At 60.6% G+C, this 23,881-nt stretch overlaps 2 protein-coding genes across 7 annotated transcripts; both read right to left on the bottom strand.

Annotated features, from left to right (window-relative positions):
- Window positions 1–532: 532 nt before the first annotated feature.
- LOC146765629 (deoxyguanosine kinase, mitochondrial-like) lies at window positions 533–11,729 on the bottom strand. Of its 6 annotated transcripts, none has more exons than XM_085559308.1 (7): window positions 11,608–11,729; window positions 10,021–10,133; window positions 9,308–9,594; window positions 4,412–4,559; window positions 2,407–2,522; window positions 1,669–1,768; window positions 533–1,376 (listed from the first exon to the last, which is right to left on the bottom strand). In XM_085559308.1, exons 1-7 carry the CDS (start codon window positions 11,654–11,656, stop codon window positions 1,317–1,319), a joined length of 873 nt encoding a protein of 290 aa, XP_085415434.1. In that variant the 5' UTR covers window positions 11,657–11,729; the 3' UTR covers window positions 533–1,316. The 6 variants fall into 6 exon arrangements, 5 of the variants coding, with proteins under 5 accessions (XP_085415434.1, XP_085415435.1, XP_085415436.1 ...); XM_085559309.1 differs by having other exon boundaries at window positions 9,308–9,489; XM_085559310.1 differs by lacking the exon at window positions 4,412–4,559.
- Window positions 11,730–13,430: 1,701 nt separating this feature from the next.
- ACTG2 (actin gamma 2, smooth muscle) lies at window positions 13,431–19,245 on the bottom strand. Its single transcript, XM_085559305.1, has 9 exons — window positions 19,218–19,245; window positions 18,316–18,485; window positions 18,114–18,242; window positions 17,925–18,035; window positions 17,232–17,316; window positions 17,003–17,164; window positions 16,738–16,929; window positions 14,515–14,696; window positions 13,431–13,686 (listed from the first exon to the last, which is right to left on the bottom strand). Exons 2-9 carry the CDS (start codon window positions 18,439–18,441, stop codon window positions 13,543–13,545), a joined length of 1,131 nt encoding a protein of 376 aa, XP_085415431.1. The 5' UTR covers window positions 18,442–18,485; window positions 19,218–19,245; the 3' UTR covers window positions 13,431–13,542.
- Between the last annotated feature and the right edge of the window lie 4,636 nt (window positions 19,246–23,881).

Below are 23,881 nucleotides of genomic sequence, written 5' to 3'. Positions count from 1 at the left end.
GGTTGTGGGGTGGCTGAGCGCGGGGCTGGGCCGGGCTGTTTCTGTAGGGTTGTTGTGGGGTGGGGGCTGCGCGACCCCGTTGGGTTTGTGGGGCCGCCAGCGGCGAGCCGGGGCTGCTGGTTTTGTGGGGTCGGGGGTCTCGCTCCGTGCTGTTGGAGGGTGGCCGGGGGAAATCCCAACGGGAGGCAGCCCCGCTCCCACCCCGCCCATACCCTGCTCCACCGTCCCAAAAATCCCCCCACTCCCTGCCCCATATCCCACCCCACAGCCCCCAAATCCCCCCTACCCTACCCCAGTTCCCCCATATCCCACCCCACAGCCCCCAAATCCCAAATCACCGCCCCCATCCCACTCCTCTGTGTTTTGTGGGGTCTCACACCAAGCCGAGCACCGTTCTCCACCCCCCTGTGAGGTGCCAAATCCCCTTGGTTTTCCCCCAAACCCCCATCACAAGACCCCAAAACTGGGGGAACAACATCCCCCCGTGTCCCCCTGTGTTCCCTTAGGGTCACCCCAAAACACAGAGCAGCTCCTCAGTGATTCCATCTTAAATTAAGGGGAAGAAAACGAAATACAAAATTACAAAGATGGGGCTTGGGGGGATTTTCCACCGGGATTTTCCACGGGAACTCCGCAGAAAATCCAGGCAGGGGTCACAGCAAGGACCGGGCACGGGGAGCCCCCGACCCCAAAACCCCCCAGGGCTCCCAGGATCCAGCCTGGCCAGGACAGGGGTGAGGGACAGCGGGGACCAGGACGTGTCCCCTGTCCTTGGGATGGTGTCCCTGTCCTTGGGTTCGTGTGTCCCTTGTCCTTAGGATCATGTCCCTTGTCCTTGGGATGGTGTCCCCTTGTCCTCGGGATGGTGTCCCTGTGTCCCCTGTCCTTGGGTTTGTGTGTCCCTTGTCTTTAGGATCATGTCCCTTGTCCTTAAGATGGTGTCCCCTTGTCCTTGGGATCGTGTCCCTTGTCTTTAGGATCATGTCCCTTGTCCTCGGGATGGTGTCCCCTTGTCCTCGGGATGGTGTCCCCTTGTCCTTGGGATCGTGTCCCTTGTCCTTAGGATCATGTCTCTTGTCCTCGGGATGGTGTCCCTGTGTCCCCTGTCCTTGGGATCGTGTGTCCCTTGTCCTTGGGATGGTGTCCCCTGTCCCTGGGGTCGTGTCCCCTCTCCTCAGGATCCAGGATCGTGTCCCTCCTCCTCGGGGTCATGTCCCTTGTCCTTGGGATGGTGTCCCTTGTCCTCGGGGTGCTGTCCCCTCTCCTCGGGGTGCTGTCCCCTCTCCTCGGGGTGCTGTCCCCGCTCCTCGGGGTGCTCATGCGGACGCTGCCCCTTGCACAGGACGGGCACTCAGGGATGTCACAAAGGCCTCCACCTGCAAGGACAGCCGGGCTGAGGGGTGGCACCGCGATGGCACCGGCGTGGGGTGGGATGGGGCAGGGAGGGCACTGGGATGGAACTGGGACGGTGCAGGAGTGGACTGAGGTGGCACCAGGACCGTGCAAGGCTGGCACCAGCACGGCCCTGGCACAGGTGAGGTTTAACCCCCTCGGAGCCACCACGCCTGGCTCTGGTGGCACCAGGAAGCCACCGGGGCTGTGCCACCACCAGCTGTACCACCCAGCTGTGCCAGCTGTGCCACCACCTGTGCCAGGTGTGCCACCCACCTGTGCCAGGAGCTGGCTCTGCCGCGCCGCGTCGTGCTCGAAGTCCGGCTCGGCGTCCAGCAGCAGGACGGGCGCGCGCCGCACTGCCGCGAAGCTGATCCTGCGACCAAAAACCCAAAAAATACCCCAAAAACACCCCAAAACCCAGGGTTTGGGGTCACTCCTGAGCTGGGCACCCTTTGGGACTCACTCGGTGGCCCTGGCCAGCAGCCAGAGGTCGTGCTGGCCATGCAGCTGCTGCAGGTAGCCCAGCTGGACCCCGCTCTCCTGCAAGGAGTGAAACCCCAAAAAAACCCCAAAATACCCCAAAAATACCCCAAAACCCAGGGTTTGGGGTCACTCCTGAGCTGGGCACCCTTTGGGACTCACTCGGTGGCCCTGGCCAGCAGCCAGAGGTCGTGCTGGCCATGGAGCTGCTGCAGGTAGCCCAGCTGGACCCCGCTCTCCTGCAAGGGGTGAAACCCCCCAAAAAACCCCAAAAAACCCCAAAACACCCCAAAACACCCCAAAACCCAGGGTTTGGGGTCAGCCCTGAGCTGGGCACCCTTTGGGACTCACTCGGTGGCCCTGGCCAGCAGCCAGAGGTCGTGCTGGCCATGGAGCTGCTGCAGGTAGCCCAGCTGGACCCCGCTCTCCTGCAAGGGGTGAAACCCCCCAAAAAACCCCAAAAAAACCCCAAAACACCCCAAAACCCAGGGTTTGGGGTCACTCCTGAGCTGGGCACCCTTTGGGACTCACTCGGTGGCCCTGGCCAGCAGCCAGAGGTCGTGCTGGCCGTGGAGCTGCTGCAGGTAGCCCAGCTGGACCCCGCTCTCCTCACTCCTCGCCCGCCGCCGCAGCCGCTCCAGGCACGTCTGGAACAGAAATTCCGGCTTTGGAGAATGTTTGGTAAAGGGGTAAACAGGAATAAAATAGATGTCAATGTAAATATAAACGTAAATGTAAATGATAAATGTATTTGTGTATCTGCAAAGATTATAAGAGAATTGTATATCTAATAGATATAAAAAGAGATATTTATAGATGTGATATATGTAATTTATACATATATATTGTATATAATATAGATTTTAATGTATTTAAATTTATTAATGGAATATATAAATATGTATTTATAAATAAAAATATATAAAAATGCTAAAACTCGTCTAAAATCCACCCTAAATCACCATAAACCCACCCCAAATCACCCTAAACCCACCCCAAATCACCCAAAACCCAGCCTAAACCACCCTAAATCTACTGAAAATCACCCTAAACCCACCCTAAATCACTCTAAATCCACCCTAAATCACCCCAAACCCACCTTAAATCACCCTAAACCCAGCCTAAACCCACCCCAAACCCGCCCCAAACCCACCCAAAATCACCCTAAACCCACCCTAAATCATCCTAAACTCAGCCTAAACCACCCCAAACCCACCCCAAATCACCCCAAAGCCACCCCAAATCACCCTAAACCCAGCCTAAATCACCCTAAACCCACCCAAACCCACCCTAAATCATCCTAAACCCACCCCAAACCCACCTAAAATCACCCCAAACCCACCCTAAATCACCCTAAACCCAGCCTAAATCATCCCAAATCACCCTAAACCCACCCAAACCCACCTAAAATCACCCAAACCCACCCCAAATCACCCTAAACCCACCCCAAACCCACCCAAAATCACCCTAAACCCAGCCTAAATCACCCCAAATCACCCAAACCCACCCTAAATCACCCTAAACCCACCCCAAACCCACCCTAAATCACCCAAACCCACCCCAAATCACCCAAAACTCACCCTAAATCACCCCAAACCCACCCCAGTGCACCCCCGGGTGCCGGGCTGGGTGCAGCCCCGGTGCCGGTGCCGGTGCCGGTCCCAATCCCAGTCCCGGTCCCAGTGCCAGTCCCAGTCCCAGTCCCGGTGCCGGTCGTGGTGCCGGTCCCAGTCCCGGTCCCGGTCCCGGTCCCAGTCCCAGTCCCAGTCCCAGTCCCGGTCCCAGTCCCAGTCCCGGTGCCGGTCCCAGTCCCAGTCCCGGTCCCGGTGCCGGTCCCAGTCCCGGTGCCGGTGCCAGTCCCAGTCCCGGTCCCAGTCCCAGTCCCGGTCCCGGTCCCAGTCCCAGTCCCGGTCCCAGTCCCAGTCCCAGTCCCGGTGCCAGTCCCAGTCCCAGTCCCGGTCCCGGTCCCAGTCCCAGTCCCAGTCCCAGTCCCAGTCCCAGTCCCGTTCCCGGTCCCAGTCCCAGTCCCAGTCCCGGTCCCAGTCCCAGTCCCGGTGCCGGTGCCAGTCCCGGTGCCGGTGCCAGTCCCAGTCCCGGTCCCGGTCCCGGTCCCGGTGCCGGTGCCGGTCCCAGTCCCAGTCCCGGTCCCGGTCCCGGTCCCAGTCCCAGTCCCGGTCCCGGTGCCGGTGCCAGTCCCGGTGCCGGTGCCAGTCCCAGTCCCAGTCCCGGTCCCGGTCCCGGTCCCAGTCCCAGTCCCGGTCCCGGTCCCAGTCCCAGTCCCGGTGCCGGTGCCAGTCCCGGTGCCGGTGCCAGTCCCGGTCCCAGTCCCAGTCCCGGTCCCGGTCCCAGTCCCAGTCCCGGTCCCGGTCCCGGTCCCAGTCCCAGTCCCAGTCCCAGTCGCAGTCCCAGTCCCAGTCCCGGTCCCAGTCCCAGTCCCAGTCCCAGTCCCAGTCCCGTTCCCAGTCCCAGTCCCAGTCCCGGTCCCGGTCCCGGTGCCAGTCCCAGTCCCGTTCCCAGTCCCAGTCCCGGTGCCCACCTGGGGCGCGGCGCGCAGGTAGAGGAAGGCGTGGGGGGCGGCGCGGTGCCCCAGGTGTGCCAGCAGCGCGTCGTGGCTCTGCTGGTACAGCGCCCACTCCAGCGGCCGCAGGTGCCCGGCCGCGAAGAGCTGCCGGGCAAACACGTACCTGGCACGGACGGAAAACGGGCTCGTGTCAGAGGGCACACGGGGAAACGGGCAGCGGCACGCGCGAGGAATCGGCGTGCTGCTAAACATATATATTGTATAAAATATAAAATAGATATATAAACGGGGAGCGGCAGGTGCGAGGAATCGGCGTGCTCTTAAAAATATATATAATATAATCTATAAAATAGATATATAAACGGGGAGCGGCACGCGCGAGGAATCGGCGTGCTGCTAAACATATATATTGTATAATGTATAAAATAGATATATAAACGGGGAGCGGCAGGTGCGAGGAATCGGCGTGCTGCTAAACATATATATTGTATAAAATATAAAATAGATATATAAACGGGGAGCGGCACGTGCGAGGAATCGGCGTGCTGCTAAACATATATATTGTATAAAATATAAAATAGATATATAAACGGGCAGCGGCACGTGCGAGGAATCGGCGTGCTGCTAAACATATATATTGTATAATGTATAAAATAGATATATAAACGGGGAGCGGCACGCGCGAGGAATCGGCGTGCTCTTAAAAATATATATAATATAATCTATAAAATAGATATATAAACGGGGAGCGGCAGGTGCGAGGAATCGGCGTGCTGCTAAACATATATATTGTATAAAATATAAAATAGATATATAAACGGGGAGCAGCAGGTGCGAGGAATCGGCGTGCTGCTAAACATATATATAATATAATCTATAAAATAGATATATAAACGGGGAGCGGCACATGCGAGGAATCGGCATGCTGCTAAAAATATATATTGTACAATGTATAAAATAGATATCAAATGAGGAGCTGCAGGTGCGCGGAATCGGCGTGCTCTTAAACATATATATTGTATAAAATATAAAATAGATATATAAACGGGCAGCGGCACGTGCGAGGAATCGGCGTGCTGCTAAAAATATATATTGTATAAAATATAAAATAGATATATAAACGGGGAGCGGCACGCGCAAGGAATCGGCGTGCTGCTAAACATATATATTGTATAATGTATAAAATAGATATATAAACGGGGAGCGGCACGCGCGAGGAATCGGCGTGCTGCTAAACATATATATAATATAAAATATAAAATAGATATATAAACGGGGAGCGGCAGGTGCGAGGAATCGGCGTGCTGCTAAAAATATATATTGTATAAAATATAAAATAGATATATAAACGGGCAGCGGCAGGTGCGAGGAATCGGCGTGCTGCTAAACATATATATTGTACAATGTATAAAATAGATATATAAACGGGCAGCGGCACGTGCGAGGAATCGGCGTGCTGCTAAACATATATATTGTATAATGTATAAAATAGATATATAAACGGGGAGCGGCAGGTGCGAGGAATCGGCGTGCTCTTAAAAATATATATAATATAAAATATAAAATAGATATCAAATGAGGAGCTGCAGGTGCGTGGAATCGGCGTGCTGCTAAACATATATATTGTACAATGTATAAAATAGATATATAAACGGGGAGCGGCACGTGCGAGGAATCGGCGTGCTGCTAAACATATATATTGTATAAAATATAAAATAGATATCAAATGAGGAGCGGCAGGTGCGAGGAATCGGCGTGCTGCTAAACATATATATTGTATAAAATATAAAATAGATATATAAACGGGGAGCGGCAGGTGCGCGGAATCGGCGTGCTCTTAAAAATATATATTGTATAATGTATAAAATAGATATATAAACGGGCAGCGGCAGGTGCGAGGAATCGGCGTGCTGCTAAACATATATATTGTACAATGTATAAAATAGATATATAAACGGGGAGCGGCAGGTGCGCGGAATCGGCGTGCTGCTAAACATATATATTGTACAATGTATAAAATAGATATATAAACGGGGAGCGGCACGCGCGAGGAATCGGCGTGCTCTTAAACATATATATTGTACAATGTATAAAATAGATATATAAACGGGCAGCGGCAGGTGCGAGGAATCGGCGTGCTCTTAAACATATATATTGTATAATATATAAAATAGATATCAAATGAGGAGCTGCAGGTGCGTGGAATCAGCGTGCTCTTAAACATATATATTGTATAATGTATAAAATAGATATATAAACGGGGAGCTGCAGGTGCGTGGAATCGGCGTGCTGCTAAAAATATATATAATATAATCTATAAAACAGATATCAAATGAGGAGCTGCAGGTGCGTGGAATCCGTGTGCTGTTAAACATATATATTGTATAAAATATAAAATAGATATCAAATGAGGAGCTACAGGTGTGTGTGGAATCCGTGTGCTGTTAAAAATATATATAAATAATCTATAAAATAGATATATAAATGAGGAGCTGCAGGTGCGTGGAATCAGCGTGCTCTTAAAAATATATATTGTATAATATATAAAATAGATATAAAATGAGGAGCTGCAGGTGCGTGGAATCGGCGTGCTCTTAAAAATATATATAATATAATGTATAAAATAGATATATAAACGGGGAGCTGCAGGTGCGTGGAATCGGCGTGCTCTTAAACATATATATTGTACAATGTATAAAATAGATATCAAATGAGGAGCTGCAGGTGCGTGTGGAATCCGTGTGCTGTTAAAAATATATATTATATAATGTATAAAATAGATATCAAATGAGGAGCTGCAGGTGCGTGGAATCGGCGTGCTGCTAAAAATATATATTGTATAAAATATAAAATAGATATCAAATGAGGAGCTGCAGGTGCGCTGGAATCCGTGTGCTGTTAAAAATATATATAATATAATGTATAAAATATATATCAAATGAGGAGCTGCAGGTGCGCATAACATAGGTTTTCTGTTAAAAAATATATATATTATAATGTATAAAATATATATAAAATGAGGAGCTGCAGGTGCACGAGAAATCGGCTTTCTGTTAAAAATATATATAATATAACGTATAAAATATATATAAAATGAGGAGCTGCAGGTGTGCATAACATAGGTTTTCTATTAAAAATATATACTGTATAATATATAATATAATATATAAAATATATATAAAAATGGGGAGCTGCAGGTGTGCATAAAATAGATTTTCTATTAAAAAATATACTGTATTATATATAAAATATATATAAACTGAGGAGCTGTAGGTGCTCCTCCTGCGTACGTATGACATAGGTTTTCTGTTAAAAAAAAATATACTGTATAATATATAAAATATGTATAAAAATGGGGAGCTGCAGGTGCGCATAAAATAGTTTTTCTGTTCAAAAATATATATAATATATAAAATATATATAAAAATGAGGAGCTGCAGGTGCTCCTCCTGGGTGTGTGTAAAATGCATTTTATAGAAAATACATATAAAGTACATATATTACATAATATATCAAATGTATACATATGTATACATTAAAGGTATATATTAAAAATAGAGAAAATGTACATACAGAAAGTATACATTAAATGCATATATATAATATATTAAAAAATGTATATTATATCTATGTAATGTATCTATAAGATGTATATATTAAACATACCTATTTGTAAAATGTATCTATTAAATGCATATATAAAACGTATCTATAAAATCGTGCCCACCCAGCCTGGCATCACCCACAGGGCACCCGGGGCAGCCCCCAAATGACCCCAAAATGCCAAAAGACCCCAAAATGCCAAAAAATGATCCCAAAATGCCAAAAAATGATCCCAAAATGCCAAATAATGACCCCAAAATGCCAAAAAATGACCCCAAAATGCCAAAAAATGACCCCAAAGTGCCAAATAATGACCCCAAAATGCCAAAAAATGACCCCAAAATGCCAAATAATGACCCCAAAGTGCCAAATAATGACCCCAAAATGCCAAAAAATGACCCCAAAATGCCAAATAATGACCCCAAAGTGCCAAAAAATGACCCCAAAATGCCAAATAATGATCCCAAAATGCCAAAAAATGACCCCAAAATGCCATTCCTGCCCTCAAACACCCCTGGGCACCACCGGGACCAGACTGCCCACCCTGGCACCCCATGGCACCCACAGCACCCCGTGACACCCCATGGCACCCCATAGAAACCCATAGCACCCCATAGAAACCCATGGCACCCATAGCACCCATGGCACCCCATAGAAACCCATGGTACCCACAGCACCCATGGCACCTCATGGCCCCCCATAGAAACCCATAGCACCCACAGCACCCCATAGAAACCCATGGCACCCACAGCACCCCATGGCACCCACAGGGCACCCATAGTACCCCATGGCACCCCGTGACACCCCATAGCACCCCATGGCACCCACAGCACCCCGTGACACCCCATAGCACCCCATAGAAACCCATGGCACCCACAGCACCCCATGGCCCCCCATAGAAACCCATGGCACCCACAGCACCCCATGGCACCCACAGGGCACCCCATAGACACCCATAGCACCCATGGCACCCCATAGAAACCCATGGCACCCACAGCACCCCATGGCACCCACAGCACCCCATGGCCCCCCATAGAAACCCATGGCACCCATAGCACCCATAGTACCCCATGGCACCCCATAGAAACCCATGGCACCCACAGCACCCATGGCACCTCATGGCCCCCCACAGAAATCCATGGCACCCATAGCACCCCATGGCACCCCGTAACACCCCATAGCACCCACAGCACCCCATGACACCCCATAGAAACCCATGGCACCCATAGCACCCTACAGAAACACAGCACCCACAGCACCCCATGGCACCCTGGCACCCCACAGCACCCACGGCACCCCTCTGGGCACCTGTCACTGAACACGGAGCGCTCGAAGACCCTGACGGGGCTCCCAGGGGTGCCCCCGGCCTCGCCCGGCGCCTCCAGCGCGGCCCGGAGGCGACTGAGGCACGAGAAGGTCTGGAAGGTGTAGGACCAGCGGGCAGGCTCCTGGTACATCAGCTGCAGCAGGTTGGCACAGCCCCCGGGCACCTGCGGGACATCGGGGTGGCACCAGGGGACATTCGGGGTGGCAGAGCCCCTGGGAACCCATGGGGACATTTGGGGTGGCAGCAGGGTGGCACAGCTCCTGGGCACCTGCGGGGACATTTGGGGTGGCACCAGGGGACATTTGGGGTGGCAGAGCCCCTGGGAACCCATGGGGACATTTGGGGTGAGGTGGCACAGTCCCTGGGAACCCCTGGGGACATTTGGGGTGGCAGAGCCCCTGGGAAGCTGTGGGGACATTTGGGGTGAGGTGGCACGGTCCCTGGGAACCCCTGGGGACACTTGGGGTGGCAGCAGGCTGGCAGAGCGGGGACACTTGGGGTGGCAGAGCCCCCGGGAACCCACGGGAACATTTGGGGTGACAGATGGAAATAGGGTGGCACAGACACTTGTGGGGACATTTGGGGTGGCAGCAGGTTGGCAGAGCGGGGACACTTGGGGTGGCACAGCCCCCGGGAACCCCTGGGGACACTCGGGGCGAGGTGGCACCGGCCGGGCCGTGGCCCAAATCCTTACCTGGGCAGTGCCAGCGACCGGCACCCGGCGCCACTGTGCCACGGGCTCCGGCACCAGGTGCCACCGCGGGAAGGCGGCGCCCAGCAGCTGCAGGAAGGTGGATTTCCCCACGGCTGCGGACAGGGACAGCAGGGTCAGCCGGGCACGGGGGTCAGCCGGGCACGGGGGCGAGCCTGGCACGGGGGTCAGCCTGGCACAGGGGTGAGCCTGGAACGGGGGTGAGCCTGGCACGGGGGCGAGCCTGGCACGGGGGTCAGCCTGGCACAGGGGTCAGCCTGGCACGGGGGTCAGCCGGGCACGGGGGTGGGCCTGGCACGGGGGCGAGCCTGGCACGGGGGTCAGCCTGGTGCCCCCCAACCCTGCTCCTGGGCACGGGGGTCAGCCTGGCACGGGGGCGAGCCTGGCACGGGGGTCAGACTGGCACGGGGGTCAGACTGGCACGGGGGCGAGCCTGGCACGGGGGTGACCCTGGCACGGGGGCGAGCCTGGCACGGGGGTCAGCCTGGCACGGGGGTCAGCCTGGCACGGGGGGTCAGCCTGGTGCCCCCTAATTCTGCTCCTGGGCATGGGGGCGAGCCTGGTGCCCCAGTCCTGGCTCTAAGGAATGTGGGGTGAACCTGGGTGTCCCTCAAACTCTGTCCCTGGGATGTGGGGTGAGCCTGGGTCCCCCAATTCCCACTCCCAAAATGAGCCTGGGTCCCCAGTTCCTGCTGAAGGATGAGCCTGGGTCCCCAGTTCCCGCTCCCAAAATGAGCCTGGGTCCCCCAATTCCCGCTCCCAAAATGAGCCTGGGTCCCCCAATTCCCGCTCCGGGATGAGCCTGGGTCCCCCAATTCCCGCTCCCAAAATGAGCCTGGGTCCCCCAATTCCTGCTCCAGGATGAGCCTGGGTCCCCAATTCCCACTCCCAAAATGAGCCTGGGTCCCCCAATTCCCGCTCCCAAAATGAGCCTGGGTCCCCAATTCCCACTCCCAAAATGAGCCTGGGTCCCCCAGTTCCCACTCCCAAAATGAGCCTGGGTCCCCCAGTTCCTGCTCCAGGATGAGCCTGGGTCCCCCAGTTCCCGCTCCCAAAATGAGCCTGGGTCCCCCAGTTCCCACTCCCAAAATGAGCCTGGGTCCCCCAGTTCCCACTCCCAAAATGAGCCTGGGTCCCCCAGTTCCCACTCCCGGGGTGCCCCCGCAGCGGCGCTAATTAGGGTAATTACAGCCATTACCACCGGGAGTTACCGCCGCAGCCCGCGCCCCCCGAACCCCCCGGACCCTCCCGGACCCCCCGGACCCTCCCGGACCCCCCGAACCCTCCCGGACCGGCCGAACCCCCCGGACCGGCCGAACCCCCCGGACCCTCCCGGACCGGCCGAACCCCCCGGACCCTCCCGAATTCCCCGGACCCTCCCGGACCGGCCGAACCCACCCGAACCCCCCGAACCCCCCGGATCCTCCCGAACCCCCCGGACCGGCCGAACCCCCCGGACCCCCCGGATCCTCCCGAACCCCCCGGACCCTCCCGAACCCCCCGGATCCCCCGGACCCTCCCGAACCTCCCGGACCCTCCCGGACCCCCCGGACCCCCCGGTCCCGGTACCGATGTTCCCCTCCAGGGCCAGGCGCAGGGGGGCCCCGCACCCCCCCATGGCGCCGCTTCCGCCTTCCCGCCTCACATGCTAATGAGATGCTAATGAGCAGCGCGCGCATCGCCCCGTGACGTCACCGCTAGTGGGCGGGGACAGCGGGGGCGGGGAGGGAGGGGGAGCGGGGGGCGGTATGGTAATTTATGCAAATGAGGCGCTGCCCGCAGCCCGTCCGGGCAATGCGAGGGGGGGCAGAGGAGAGGGGGTGGGGCAGAAAAAGGGGCTAAAGGGCACCAAAATGGGGTAGGGGGTCACCAAAACCGTATTGGGGTCACCAAAATGGGGTAGGGGGTCACCAAAACCGTACTGGGGTCACCAAAACAACACTGGGGTCACCAAAACTGCATTGGGGTCACCAAAACTGCATTGGGGTCACCAAAACAACACTGGGGTCACCAAAACCGTATTGGGGTCACCAAAACCGTACTGGGGTCACCAAAACAACACTGGGGTCACCAAAACTGCATTGGGGTCACCAAAACCGTATTGGGGTCACCAAAACTGCATTGGGGTCACCAAAACTGCATTGGGGTCACCAAAACTGCATTGGGGTCACCAAAACCGTATTGGGGTCACCAAAACCACACTGGGGTCACCAAAACCGCATTGGGGTCACCAAAACCACACTGGGGTCACCAAAACAACACTGGGGTCACCAAAACTGCATTGGGGTCACCAAAACCGTATTGGGGTCACCAAAACAACACTGGGGTCACCAAAACAACACTGGGGTCACCAAAACCGTATTGGGGTCACCAAAACTGCATTGGGGTCACCAAAACTGCATTGGGGTCACCAAAACCGTACTGGGGTCACCAAAACAACACTGGGGTCACCAAAACCACACTGGGGTCACCAAAACAACACTGGGATCACCAAAACAACACTGGGGTCACCAAAACTGCATTGGGGTCACCAAAACCGTATTGGGGTCACCAAAACTGCATTGGGGTCACCAAAAGCACACTATGGTCACCAAAACCACACTGGGGTCACCAAAACCACACTGGGGTCACCAAAACAACACTGGAGTCACCAATACAAAATTGGGGTCACCAGCAGGAGGTTGGGGTCCCCAGCATGAGGCCAAGGACATAAACAGGGGGGTGGTGTCGCCGAAACTGCATTGGGGTCACCAAAGCCACATTGGGGTCACCAAAACGGCATTGGGGTCACCAAAACCACACTGGGGTCACCAATACAAAATTGGGGTCACCAAAACCACACTGGGGTCACCAAAACCACACTGGGGTCACCAATAGAAAATGGGGGTCTCCAGCGGGGGATTGGGGTCAAGGGTGTGGGTCGAGGGCACAGACCTGTGGTTGGGGGCCCCGAAGTGGGACTGGGGTCACCAGCTCGGGGTCAGGGGCATGGAAATGGGGTTGGGGGCATCCCCTGAGGGTGGCATCACTACGAGGCTGGGGACACCACGGGGAGGCATCGGCAAAGGGTCAGGGGCACCAACACCACTTTGGGGTCCAGGGCACCATTGCGGGGTTGGGGTCACCAAAACAATATTGGGGTCCCCAGCACAGGGTTGGGGTCCACAACATGGGGCTAAGGACATCATTGCAGGGTTGGGGTCACCAAGAGGGGGTCCAGGGCTTTGCCATGGGGTTGGGGACATCAAGGCCATCAGCAGGACACGCGCACCAAGGTGAGGTGAGGGCTGCCCCCCATCCCCCCAGTCCCCCAAGCCCCCCAGAGCCCCCCAAGTCCCCCAGAGCCCCCCAGAGCCCCCAGAGCCCCCAGCCCTCCCAGGAAGCCGCCGAGCTGGAGAAAAGGCTTTTTAATGCGCGGTGGGCGGTGGGGAGGAGCAGCGGGGCCCGGGGAGGAGCGGGGCACCCCGGCCTGGGCACGGGGGCCCCGCGGGGCGGGGAGGGGGCTTAGAAGCATTTTCGGTGGACGATGGAGGGCCCGGCCTCGTCGTACTCGGGTTTGCTGATCCACATCTGCTGGAAGGTGGAGAGCGAGGCCAGGATGGAGCCGCCGATCCACACCGAGTACTTGCGCTCCGGCGGGGCGATGATCTGCGGGGGAGACAGCGGCCGCGGGGTCACCCCATGGCGACCCCACGGTCACCCCATGGTCACCCCACGGTCACCCCACGGTCACCCCATGGTCACCCCACGGTCACCCCACGGCCACCCCACGGTGACCCCATGGTCACCCCACGGTCACCCCATGGCCACCCCACAGCCACCCCATGGCGACCCCACGGTCACCCCATGGCAACCCCATGGTCACCCCACGGCCACCCCATGGCCACCCCATGGCCACCCCATGGCCACCCCACGGCCACCCCATGGCCACCCCATGGCCACCCCATGGCCACCCCACGGCCACCCCACGGTCACCCCATGGCGACCCCACGGCCACCCCACGGCCACCCCACGGTCACCCCATGGTCACTCCATGGTCACCCCACGGCCACCCCACGGCCACCCCACGGTCACCCTACGGCCACCCCACAGCCACCCCACGGCGACCCCAAGGCGACCCCACAGTCACCCCATGGTCACTCCATGGTCACCCCACGGCCACCCCACGGTCACCCCATGGTCACCCCACGGTCACCCTACGGCCACCCCACGGCCACCCCACGGTCACCCCACGGCCACCCCACGGTCACCCCACGGCCACCCCACGGCCACCCCATGGTCACCCCACGGTCACCCCATGGTCACCCCACGGCCACCCCACAGTCACCCCACGGCCACCCCACGGCCACCCCACAGTCACCCCATGGTCACCCCACGGCCACCCCACGGCCACCCCACGGTCACCCCACGGCCACCCCACGGCCACCCCACGGCCACCCCACGGCGGGAGGGCTCTGGGGCTCAGCCGGGGCCTACTTTGATCTTCATGGTGCTGGGCGCCAGCGCGGTGATCTCCTTCTGCATGCGGTCGGCGATGCCCGGGTACATGGTGGTGCCCCCCGACAGGACGTTGTTGGCGTACAGGTCCTTGCGGATGTCGATGTCGCACTTCATGATGGAGTTGTAGGTGGTCTCGTGGATGCCGGCGGACTCCATGCCTGCCGCGGGACGGGGCCGTCACCCCCCCAGGGCCCCCCAAAAGAGCCCCCGGGGGCAGCCGTGGCTCCGGCCCGGCGCTGGCGGCACTGAGGACTTGGGGGGAGCCCCAAAGCAGCCCCACGGGCACCCACGGGAGCCGCGGGGTGGCCAAAGGGGCTTTACTGCTTGTCTGCTGGTGGGGAGGGGGCGACCACTGCCAGGGGGAACTGGGGTGGGCTCAGCCATGAAGGAGGCCTGGAGGAGGGTCTGGGGGCACCAGGGACACTGGAACAGGGTCTGGGGGCACTGGAGGAGGGTCTGGGGGCACTGGGGGCACTGGAACAAGGTCTGGGGGCACTGGGGGCACCGGAACAGGTCTGGGGGCACCGGAACAGGGTCTGGGGGTACTGGGGGCACTGGAGGAGGGTTGGGGTCACTGGAACAGGGTCTCAGGTCACTGGAACAGGGTCTGGGGGCACTGGAACAGGTCTGGGGGCACGGGCTCACCGATGAAGGAGGGCTGGAACAGGGTCTGGGGGCACTGGAGGAGGGTCTGGGGGCACTGGGGGCACTGGAACAGGTCTGGGGGCACGGGAGGAGGGTTGGGATCACTGGAACAAGGTCTGGGGGCACCAGGGACACTGGAACAGGGTCTGGGGACACTGGAACAGGGTCTGGGGGCACTGGAGGAGGGTCTGGGGGCACCAGAACAGGGTCTGTGGGCACTGGGGGCACTGGAGGAGGGTTGGGGTCACTGGAACAGGGTCTCAGGTCACTGGAACAGGGTCTGGGGGCACTGGAACAGGTCTGGGGGCACGGGCTCACCGATGAAGGAGGGCTGGAACAGGGTCTGGGGGCACTGGAGGAGGGTCTGGGGGCACTGGGGGCACTGGAACAGGTCTGGGGGCACAGGCACGGGCTCACTGATGAAGGAGGGCTGGAACAGGGTCTGGGGGCACTGGAGGAGGGCCTGGGGGTACGGGCACGGGCTCACCGATGAAGGAGGGCTGGAACAGGGTCTGGGGGCACTGGAGGAGGGTCTGGGGGCACTGGAGGAGGGCCTGGGGGCACAGGCACGGGCTCACCGATGAAGGAGGGCTGGAACAGGGTCTGGGGGCACTGGAGGAGGGCCTGGGGGCACTGGAGGAGGGCCTGGGGGCACGGGCACGGGCTCACCGATGAAGGAGGGCTGGAACAGGGTCTGGGGGCACGGGAGGAGGGCCTGGGGGCACTGGAACAGGTCTGGGGGCACGGGCTCACCGATGAAGGAGGGCTGGAACAGGGTCTGGGGGCACTGGAGGAGGGCCTGGGGGCACTGGAACAGGGTCTGGGGGCACCAGGGACACTGGAACAGGGTCTGGGGGCACGGGCTTACCGATGAAGGAGGGCTGGAACAGGGTCTGGGGGCACTGGAGGAGGGCCTGGGGGCACGGGCACGGGCTCACCGATGAAGGAGGGCTGGAACAGGGTCTGGGGGCACGGGAGGAGGGTCTGGGGGCACTGGAACAGGTCTGGGGGCACTGGAGGAGGGCCTGGGGGCACAGGCACGGGCTCACCGATGAAGGAGGGCTGGAACAGGGTCTGGGGGCACTGGAGGAGGGTCTGGGGGCACTGGGGGCACTGGAACAGGTCTGGGGGCACAGGCACGGGCTCACTGATGAAGGAGGGCTGGAACAGGGTCTGGGGGCACTGGAGGAGGGCCTGGGGGTACGGGCACGGGCTCACCGATGAAGGAGGGCTGGAACAGGGTCTGGGGGCACTGGAGGAGGGTCTGGGGGCACTGGAGGAGGGCCTGGGGGCACAGGCACGGGCTCACCGATGAAGGAGGGCTGGAACAGGGTCTGGGGGCACTGGAGGAGGGCCTGGGGGCACTGGAGGAGGGTCTGGGGGCACTGGAACAGGTCTGGGGGCACGGGAGGAGGGTTGGGATCACTGGAACAAGGTCTGGGGGCACCAGGGACACTGGAACAGGGTCTGGGGGCACTGGAACAGGGTCTGTGGGCACTGGAGGAGGGTCTGGGGGCACTGGAGGAGGGCCTGGGGGTACGGGCACGGGCTCACCGATGAAGGAGGGCTGGAACAGGGTCTCGGGGCAGCGGAAGCGCTCGTTGCCGATGGTGATGACCTGCCCGTCGGGCAGCTCGTAGCTCTTCTCCAGCGAGGAGGAGGAGGCGGCCGTGGCCATCTCATTCTCGAAGTCCAGCGCCACGTAGCACAGCTTCTCCTTGATGTCGCGCACGATCTCGCGCTCGGCTGCGGGACGCGGCGGCGGTTCAGGCTCGGCCGGCGGCCCCGCGCCCGCCCCGCGCCCGCCCCGCGCCCGTACCCGTGGTGACGAAGGAGTAGCCGCGCTCGGTGAGGATCTTCATGAGGTAGTCGGTGAGGTCGCGGCCCGCCAGGTCCAGGCGCATGATGGCGTGGGGCAGGGCGTAGCCCTCGTAGATGGGCACGTTGTGGGTGACGCCGTCGCCCGAGTCCAGCACGATGCCTGGCACGGGGGCACGGTGAGGGGGACGCTCCAGGCCGGGCCCCGGCACCCACGGTCCCCCACTCACCGGTGGTGCGGCCGGAGGCGTAGAGGGACAGCACGGCTTGGATGGCGACGTACATGGCGGGGACGTTGAAGGTTTCGAACATGATCTGGGAGGGGAGAGGACGGGGCAGGGGGTGAGGGGAGGGCACGGGGGTCTCCAGCACGCCCCACCCCACCCCTGCGCCTTGCTGGGGTCAGGGCAGGCGTGGGGGCACGGAGGGACGGGTGGATGGTGGCGTTGTGGGGCACAGGGGACAGGGAGGGAAGCACTGGGGTGGTGGGGAAAGGTGGGAAGAGGTGGGGAAAGGTGGGGAAAGGTGGGGAAAGGTGGGCCAAGAGGTGGGGAAAGGTGGGGAAAGGTGGGAAGAGGTGGGGAAAGGTGGGCCAAGAGGTGGAAACGCGGGTCATGGCAGGGCACAGAGCCACGTGGGGCTGTGCACAGAGTGGGGAACGTGTGGGTCAAGGGATGGATGGAAAGGTGGGTCACCACATCACACAGAGCCACCTGGGGCTGTGCATGGAGCACGTGGTGCGGCAAATCCTGCAGGTCCACGTGCTGCCAGAGACCCCCAGGGGCATCGGGCACAGGAGCTTCCCACTGGGGTTTCTGCCCTTATCCCGCACCCCACAAAACCCCAAATCCCCCAGATCCCCCAGCCCTTCCTGCGGTTCTGGAGGGCCCAGCCCCACCCAGGGCTCCTCTCCAGGGCCCTACCTGGGTCATCTTCTCCCGGTTGGCCTTGGGGTTGAGGGGCGCCTCGGTGAGCAGCGTCGGGTGCTCCTCGGGGGCCACGCGCAGCTCGTTGTAGAAGGAGTGGTGCCAGATCTACGGCGGGCACAGAGCCGGGGTGTCACCCCACGGGAGGGCAGGGCCGACCCCGCTCGCGCCCCGCCCGGGCCTCACCTTCTCCATGTCATCCCAGTTGGTGATGATGCCGTGCTCGATGGGGTACTTGAGCGTGAGGATGCCCCTCTTGCTCTGCGCCTCGTCGCCCACGTAGCTGTCCTTCTGCCCCATGCCCACCATGACGCCCTGGCGCGGCGGGAGAGGCCGGTCAGCGGCGCCCCGGCCAGCGGACGGGGCCGGGGGCCGCCCCGGTACCCACCTGGTGCCGCGGCCGCCCCACGATGGAGGGGAAGACGGCGCGGGGGGCATCGTCGCCGGCGAAGCCGGCCTTGCAGAGGCCGGAGCCGTTGTCGCACACCAGGGCCGTGGTTTCCTCGTCGCACATGGCGGGCCGGCGGCGCTCGGAGCTGGGGGCACCTGGGGGAGAAGCTGCCCGGGGGGAGACGGGCGTTACGGAGCGGCCAGGACGGGGCTCGCCCCGCGCCGCTGCCGCGTTTGGGGTCCGCGGGGTTGGGCAGCCCCATAAAATCCTCCGCGGGCCGTGCCCGGTGTGGCGGTGCCGGGAGGGGGGTGATGCTCCTTCCCACGCTGGTGCCGCTCTTCCGTCCTTCTGCAGCTCCTCCTTGGCCACAATCGGTGCCAAAGCCTCCCCGGGCAGCTCCGGTGCTGCCGTGCCCGGCCGGTGCCCCCCAGAAGCGGGCAGGGGGTGCCAGGAGATGCCCGCTCATCCGCTTCAGGCTCAGCAGCCTTTTGCTGCTCTGACCTCGCATCCACTCCCAAAAACGGGGGAAAAAACCCCTGCCCTTCCCAGGGGGTGCCCCCTGTGCCAGAGGATGACCTCCCCAATCCAGAGGGAAACAGGCAAAACCTTGCAGGAGCCCAAAAAGCAAAAAAAAGCAAAAAAAACCCACAAAAAAACCCCAAATCGCAGGGATTTCTGCAGGAGCACAACCTGCCTTGGCCTCAGCCCAGCTCTCGTCACCTCCAGCGAGGCCCCCCCAGCTGTGGGGTTGTGCTGAGGCTGGCACCCACTCCGAGCCAGGCAAACCCAGCTGGGGCCGCCCCATCAATGCCGGGGCACCCAAAAAAGCCCCGGGGTGCCTTTCCTGCCCGCCGTCCTCCAGGGAAGAAGGGAAGCGGGGCTGGCAGGGCCGTACTCACCACGGAGGGAGAGCTCCTTTCCTCTGGGACCGAGCCCCGCTGTGCCTGGCTATAAATACGGCGAGCCCCAGGAACCTCAGAGGCGGATCCGCTCTAAACAAAGACCCTAAATAGGCTCAGTGATGGTGTGTTGGCCATATGGCCATATAAGGTGTTTTATTTCATTAAATTGACCTTGGGCTGGTGGTAGGACCCGGCACGGTTAATTGTTGTAGGAAAATGTATGGCAGGGACGCTGGGGAGGCAGCGGCTCCGCTGGGAGCCCGTTCCCTTCCTGCTCCACTCCCATAACCAAGCGAGACTCGAGTCCTTGGAAGAGCTGGGCTGGGAGAGGTGGTGGCAGCCCCGGAGGAAGCCCGGCCGGGGGGCACAGGTGCCTTTGGGGCTCCGGAGACACCGGTGCCTTTGGGGGACACCAGTGGCTCTGGGGACACCGGTGGCTCTGGGGCACTGGGGGACACCGATGGCTCTGGGGGACACCAGTGGCTCCAGGGACACCGGTGGCTCTGGGGAACACCGGTGGCTCTGGGGCTCCAGGGGACACCGGTGGCTTTGGGGGACACCGGCAGGTCTGGGGCCCTGGGGGACACCGGTGGCTTTGGGGGACACCAGTGGCTTTGGGGCTCTGGGGACACCAGTGGTTCCGGGGACACCGGTGGCTCTGGGGCTCCAGGGGACACCGGTGGCTTTGGGGGACACCGGTGGCTCTGGGGCTCTGGGGACACCCGTGGCTCCAGGGGACACCGGTGGCTCTGGGGCTCTGGGGGACACCGGTGACTCTGGGGGACACCGGTGGCTCTGGGGCTCCGGGGGACACCGGTGGCTTTGGGGCTCCGGGAACACCGGTGACTCTGGGGGACACCAGTGGCTTTGGGGCTCCGGGGGACACCGGTGGCTTTGGGGCTCCGGGGGACACTGGTGGCTCTGGAGGACACCGGTGGCTCCGGGGCTCCGGGGACACCGTAGCCGGCAGCGGGACGCGGCTGAGCCGCCCCGCGGCTCCTCCCGGCCCCGGCCCCGCCGCTCCTGCGCTGCCTCCCCCGTGGCTTTCTCTCTCCGCCCCCATTTTTGGGCTTTTGCCCCAAATCCTCGGCCTGGGCTCGCGGGTCCGAATCCCGACCCCGCGCTCAGGGCGAGCCGGGCTCAAAAGCCGAGCCTGGTTTGGGAGGGGGACGAGCTCGGAGCCCCCGGGGGACCCGGGACCACCCCCAGCCCGCGGCCCCCGGCCCCGGAGAGGCCAGCCAGGGCTCCGCACTCCCGGCTGCCTTTTTAAGGACAACGGGCCCGAGCGCCCGGGGCAGGCAGCGGAGATGCCCCGGAGTCACCCCCGGAGCCGGGGGCGCCGGAGGGAAACTGAGGCACGGCGGGCCCAGGCTGATCCCGAGCTGTGCCCAGGGCAGGGACATCCCAGCACTGGAGCAGTGACGAGGAGCTGCAGGGTGCCAGCACAGGCGAGGGACACAAAGGTCCTGGTGTCCCCCATGGCTCCAGAGGGAAGGAATGGGCCCTGGGCTGTCACCCCATGGGGCAGGACAGGGACACGGTGTGTCCCCAGCACCCCAGGGCTGGCTCTGTCCCCTCTGTCACCCTGAGAGCAGGACAGGGACACGGTGTGTCCCCAGCACCCCAGGGCTGGCTCTGTCCCCTCTGTCACCCTGAGAGCAGGACAGGGACACGGTGTGTCCCCAGCACCGCCCCAGCACCCCAGGGCTGGCTCTGTCCCCTCTGTCACCCCATGGGGCAGGACAGGGACACGGTGTGTCCCCAGCACTGCCCCAGCACCCCAGGGCTGGCTCTGTCCCCTCTGTCACCCCCCAGAGCAGGACGGTGTCCCCAGCACTGCCAGTCACCCCCTCTTCCCTCCCCCACTCTGCTGGTTTTGGGGAGGAAATTCATTTTTAAGGGTTTTTTGTTTCCCCAGCACTGCCAGTCCATCCACAGCCCCAGGTTCCTTTCCCTGTGGAACATCTCACGGGCTGGATGTGTCCCCTGGCCCTGGGTCCCCCCACGCCCCAGCCCGGGGTCCTGCTGCCACCTCCCACCTGGCCCGGCTGGGTCCCCGCCACACCTGAGGTCACCGAGCCTGCCACGTGTGACACGCTGGGAAACAAAAACTCCTTAAAAATGAATTTCCCCCCAAAAGCAGCCGAGTGGGGCAGGGAAGAGGGGCTGATGGAGGCAGCAGCTGCAGAGCCCCGTGGGGAGGGAGCAATGCAGGACCCCAAACCAAGGCAGCCGGGGCACATCCCCGAAGGCCACAGACACCGCAGCCCCCCTGGGCATCCACAGCCCCCCTGGGCATCCCCAGCCCCCCATAGCAGACCCCCCTGAGCATCCCCAGCCCCCCTGAGCAGCTCCAGCCCCCCTGAGCATCCCCAACCCCCTGAGCATCCCCAGCTCCCCACAGCATCCCCAGCTCCCCACAGCATCCCCAGCCCCCCTGGGCATCCCCAGCCCACCCAGAGCACCCCCAGCCCCCCTGAGCAGCCCCAGCCCCCCTGAGCATCCCCAGCCCCCCTGAGCAGCCCCAGCCCCCCTGAGCATCCCCAGCCCCCCTGAGCATCCCCAGCTCCCCACAGCATCCCCAGCCCCCCTGGGCATCCCCAGCTCCCCACAGCATCCCCAGCCCCCGGAGCAGCCCCCCGGATCAGCCCCGATCCCTCGGCCGGGCCCGGCTCCGCCCGGGGCTGCCCCATCCCGCGGGATCCCCGCGCATCCCTGCCCGCGGCAGCGCAGCCCCGGCTCCCGGCGCAGCCTAAAAAGGAAAGGTTTGGCCCCCGCAGCCAATCCCGCCGCCGGCGGGCCCGGGATGCTCGCAGGAACGCCCGGCATCCCCCGGCCCGGCCCTCGGGGGATGTTCGCGCCCGGAACCTCCGGGGATGCTGCCGAGGATGGGCAAAGGCGTGAAGAGAGGGATGGGGATGCTGGGGGGGGGGGGAGAAGCATCGCTCCCTGCCCGGGGGTCCCCCCTGAACGCACGACCCCCGTTGTTACAGCCAATAAATCCTCCCTGAGCCCGGCTTATGCTCGGGGCCAGCTCCTCCCGAGCCCAGCCAAGTTTGGGTGGTTTTGAGGTGTGACATCTGGCACAGCTGGGGAGGCAGGGACGCGCAGCAGGGCCTGGATAGTGACACTCACTGACACAGAAAGCGAGGGGACCTGGGGTGAAAATTGGGATGAAAAAGCTGGGAGAGCTCAGGGAGCAGCGCTGGGAGCTCAGTGACAGCTGGGCCCTGACCTGAGGAATTCCCTGCTCCAAGGAACCCGGAAAGTTCCCTGGGAAGGTTTATCAGTCTCTGGTTTATCAGTGGGATTGGGGTGCTCAAAGCTGTGGGATCCCACCCTGGAGTGGGATTGGGGTGCTCAAAGCTGTGGGATCCCACCCTGGACTGGGATTGGGGTGCTCAAAGCTGTGGAAGGTTTATCAGTCTCTGGGAAAACACAGAAATGCTGACGTGCCACCAGCTGACACCTGAGAGCTGCGGGGATGTGGAGCTGGGATAAATCCCCACGCATCTGAAGGAATTGCAGCTCTGCAAAATGGGATTTTCTGCTGTCCCCTCGCTGCTCCGGGGGAGCCCAAGGGCTGAGGAGCTGCGGGACGAACGCCACGGAATTCTGCACCCCCCTCCCGAGCACGGCTTCAATTAATCAGGGCTGAAAACTCAATTAATCGGGGCTGAAAACTCAGTCAATCGGGGCTGAAAACTCAGTCAATCGGGGCTGAAAAGGAGTTCCCAGAGGTGCCCCAAGGCCCCTCTCTCCCCTGTTCCCAAAAGCGCCGGGGAAAAGCTGCGCTGGTCACGCAAAGGGACCGCGCCCGGCCCCGCGGAGCTCCGGGAGAGGAGGAGGAGCGGCACGGGAGGAAGATCCAGGCGGATAATCCCGACCATGTGTGGCACACACGGAGCCCGGGGTGTGCGCAGCGGGGTGGGGAGGCGGCTCCAGCCCTTCCCCTCCCTTCCCCTCCCTCGCCATGTGCCGCCCATCCCAGCCTGCCACAGCTGCTCCCACCCTGGAATGGGGCTGCTTCCCTCCCCCCGAAGGAAAATCCGGGCTTGGCACCCGACCAAAGCACCTCGGGAGGGTCCTGCACACCGGCTGAGCCCGGCTTTGGCCGGGCTGGGCTCCCCTGGGCCAGGCTGGGCTCCCCTGGGCCGGGCTGGCTGCTGCTCGGGGTGGGCACGGCCAGCAGGAGCCAGAGCTGGGAGCAGGGAGTGCTCAAAGCTGTGGGATCCCACCCTGGAGTGGGATTGGGGTGCTCAAAGCTGTGGGATCCCACCCTGGAGTGGGATTGGGGTGCTCAAAGCTGTGGGATCCCACCCTGGAGTGGGATTGGGGTGCTCAAAGCTGTGGGATCCCACCCTGGAGTGGGATTGGGGTGCTCAAAGCTGTGGGATCCCACCCTGGAGTGGGATTGGGGTGCTCAAAGCTGTGGGATCCCACCCTGGAGTGGGATTGGGGTGCTCAAAGCTGTGGAATCCCATCTTGAAATGGGATGGAAGTGGTCAAAGCTGCTGAAATCCCATCCTGGAGTGGGATTGGGGTGGACAAAGCTACTGGAATTCCATTTTGGAGTGGTCAAAGCTGTGGAATTCCATCCTGGAGTGGGATTGGGGTGCTCAAAGGTGTTAGAATTCCATCCTGGAGTGGGATGGAAATGG

This window comes from Lonchura striata, chromosome 22 (assembly GCF_050655825.1).
Source record: "Lonchura striata isolate lonStrDom1 chromosome 22, ASM5065582v1, whole genome shotgun sequence".
NCBI lineage: Eukaryota > Metazoa > Chordata > Aves > Passeriformes > Estrildidae > Lonchura > Lonchura striata.
The sequence above is the reverse complement of the archived record's forward strand: the minus strand, read 5'-3'. Positions and strand labels throughout refer to the sequence as shown.

Bases quoted from the DNA above. Each gene is read 5' to 3' on its own strand.
- LOC146765629 (XM_085559306.1), bottom strand. From the start codon at position 11,656: ATGGGGGGGTGCGGGGCCCCCCTGCGCCTGGCCCTGGAGGGGAACATC. The intron at 10,134-11,607 runs GTACCGGGACCG...CCCTGTCCGCAG, and splicing joins GGCCCTGGAGGGGAACATCG to CCGTGGGGAAATCCACCTTC. The intron at 9,595-10,020 runs GTAAGGATTTGG...ATGTCCCCGCAG, and splicing joins CGGTCGCTGGCACTGCCCAG to GTGCCCAGGAGCTGTGCCAC.
- ACTG2 (XM_085559305.1), bottom strand. From the start codon at position 18,441: ATGTGCGACGAGGAAACCACGGCCCTGGTGTGCGACAACGGCTCCGGC. The intron at 17,165-17,231 runs GTGAGTGGGGGA...CCCCCGTGCCAG, and splicing joins CGCCTCCGGCCGCACCACCG to GCATCGTGCTGGACTCGGGC. The intron at 16,930-17,002 runs GTACGGGCGCGG...CGCGTCCCGCAG, and splicing joins CTACTCCTTCGTCACCACGG to CCGAGCGCGAGATCGTGCGC.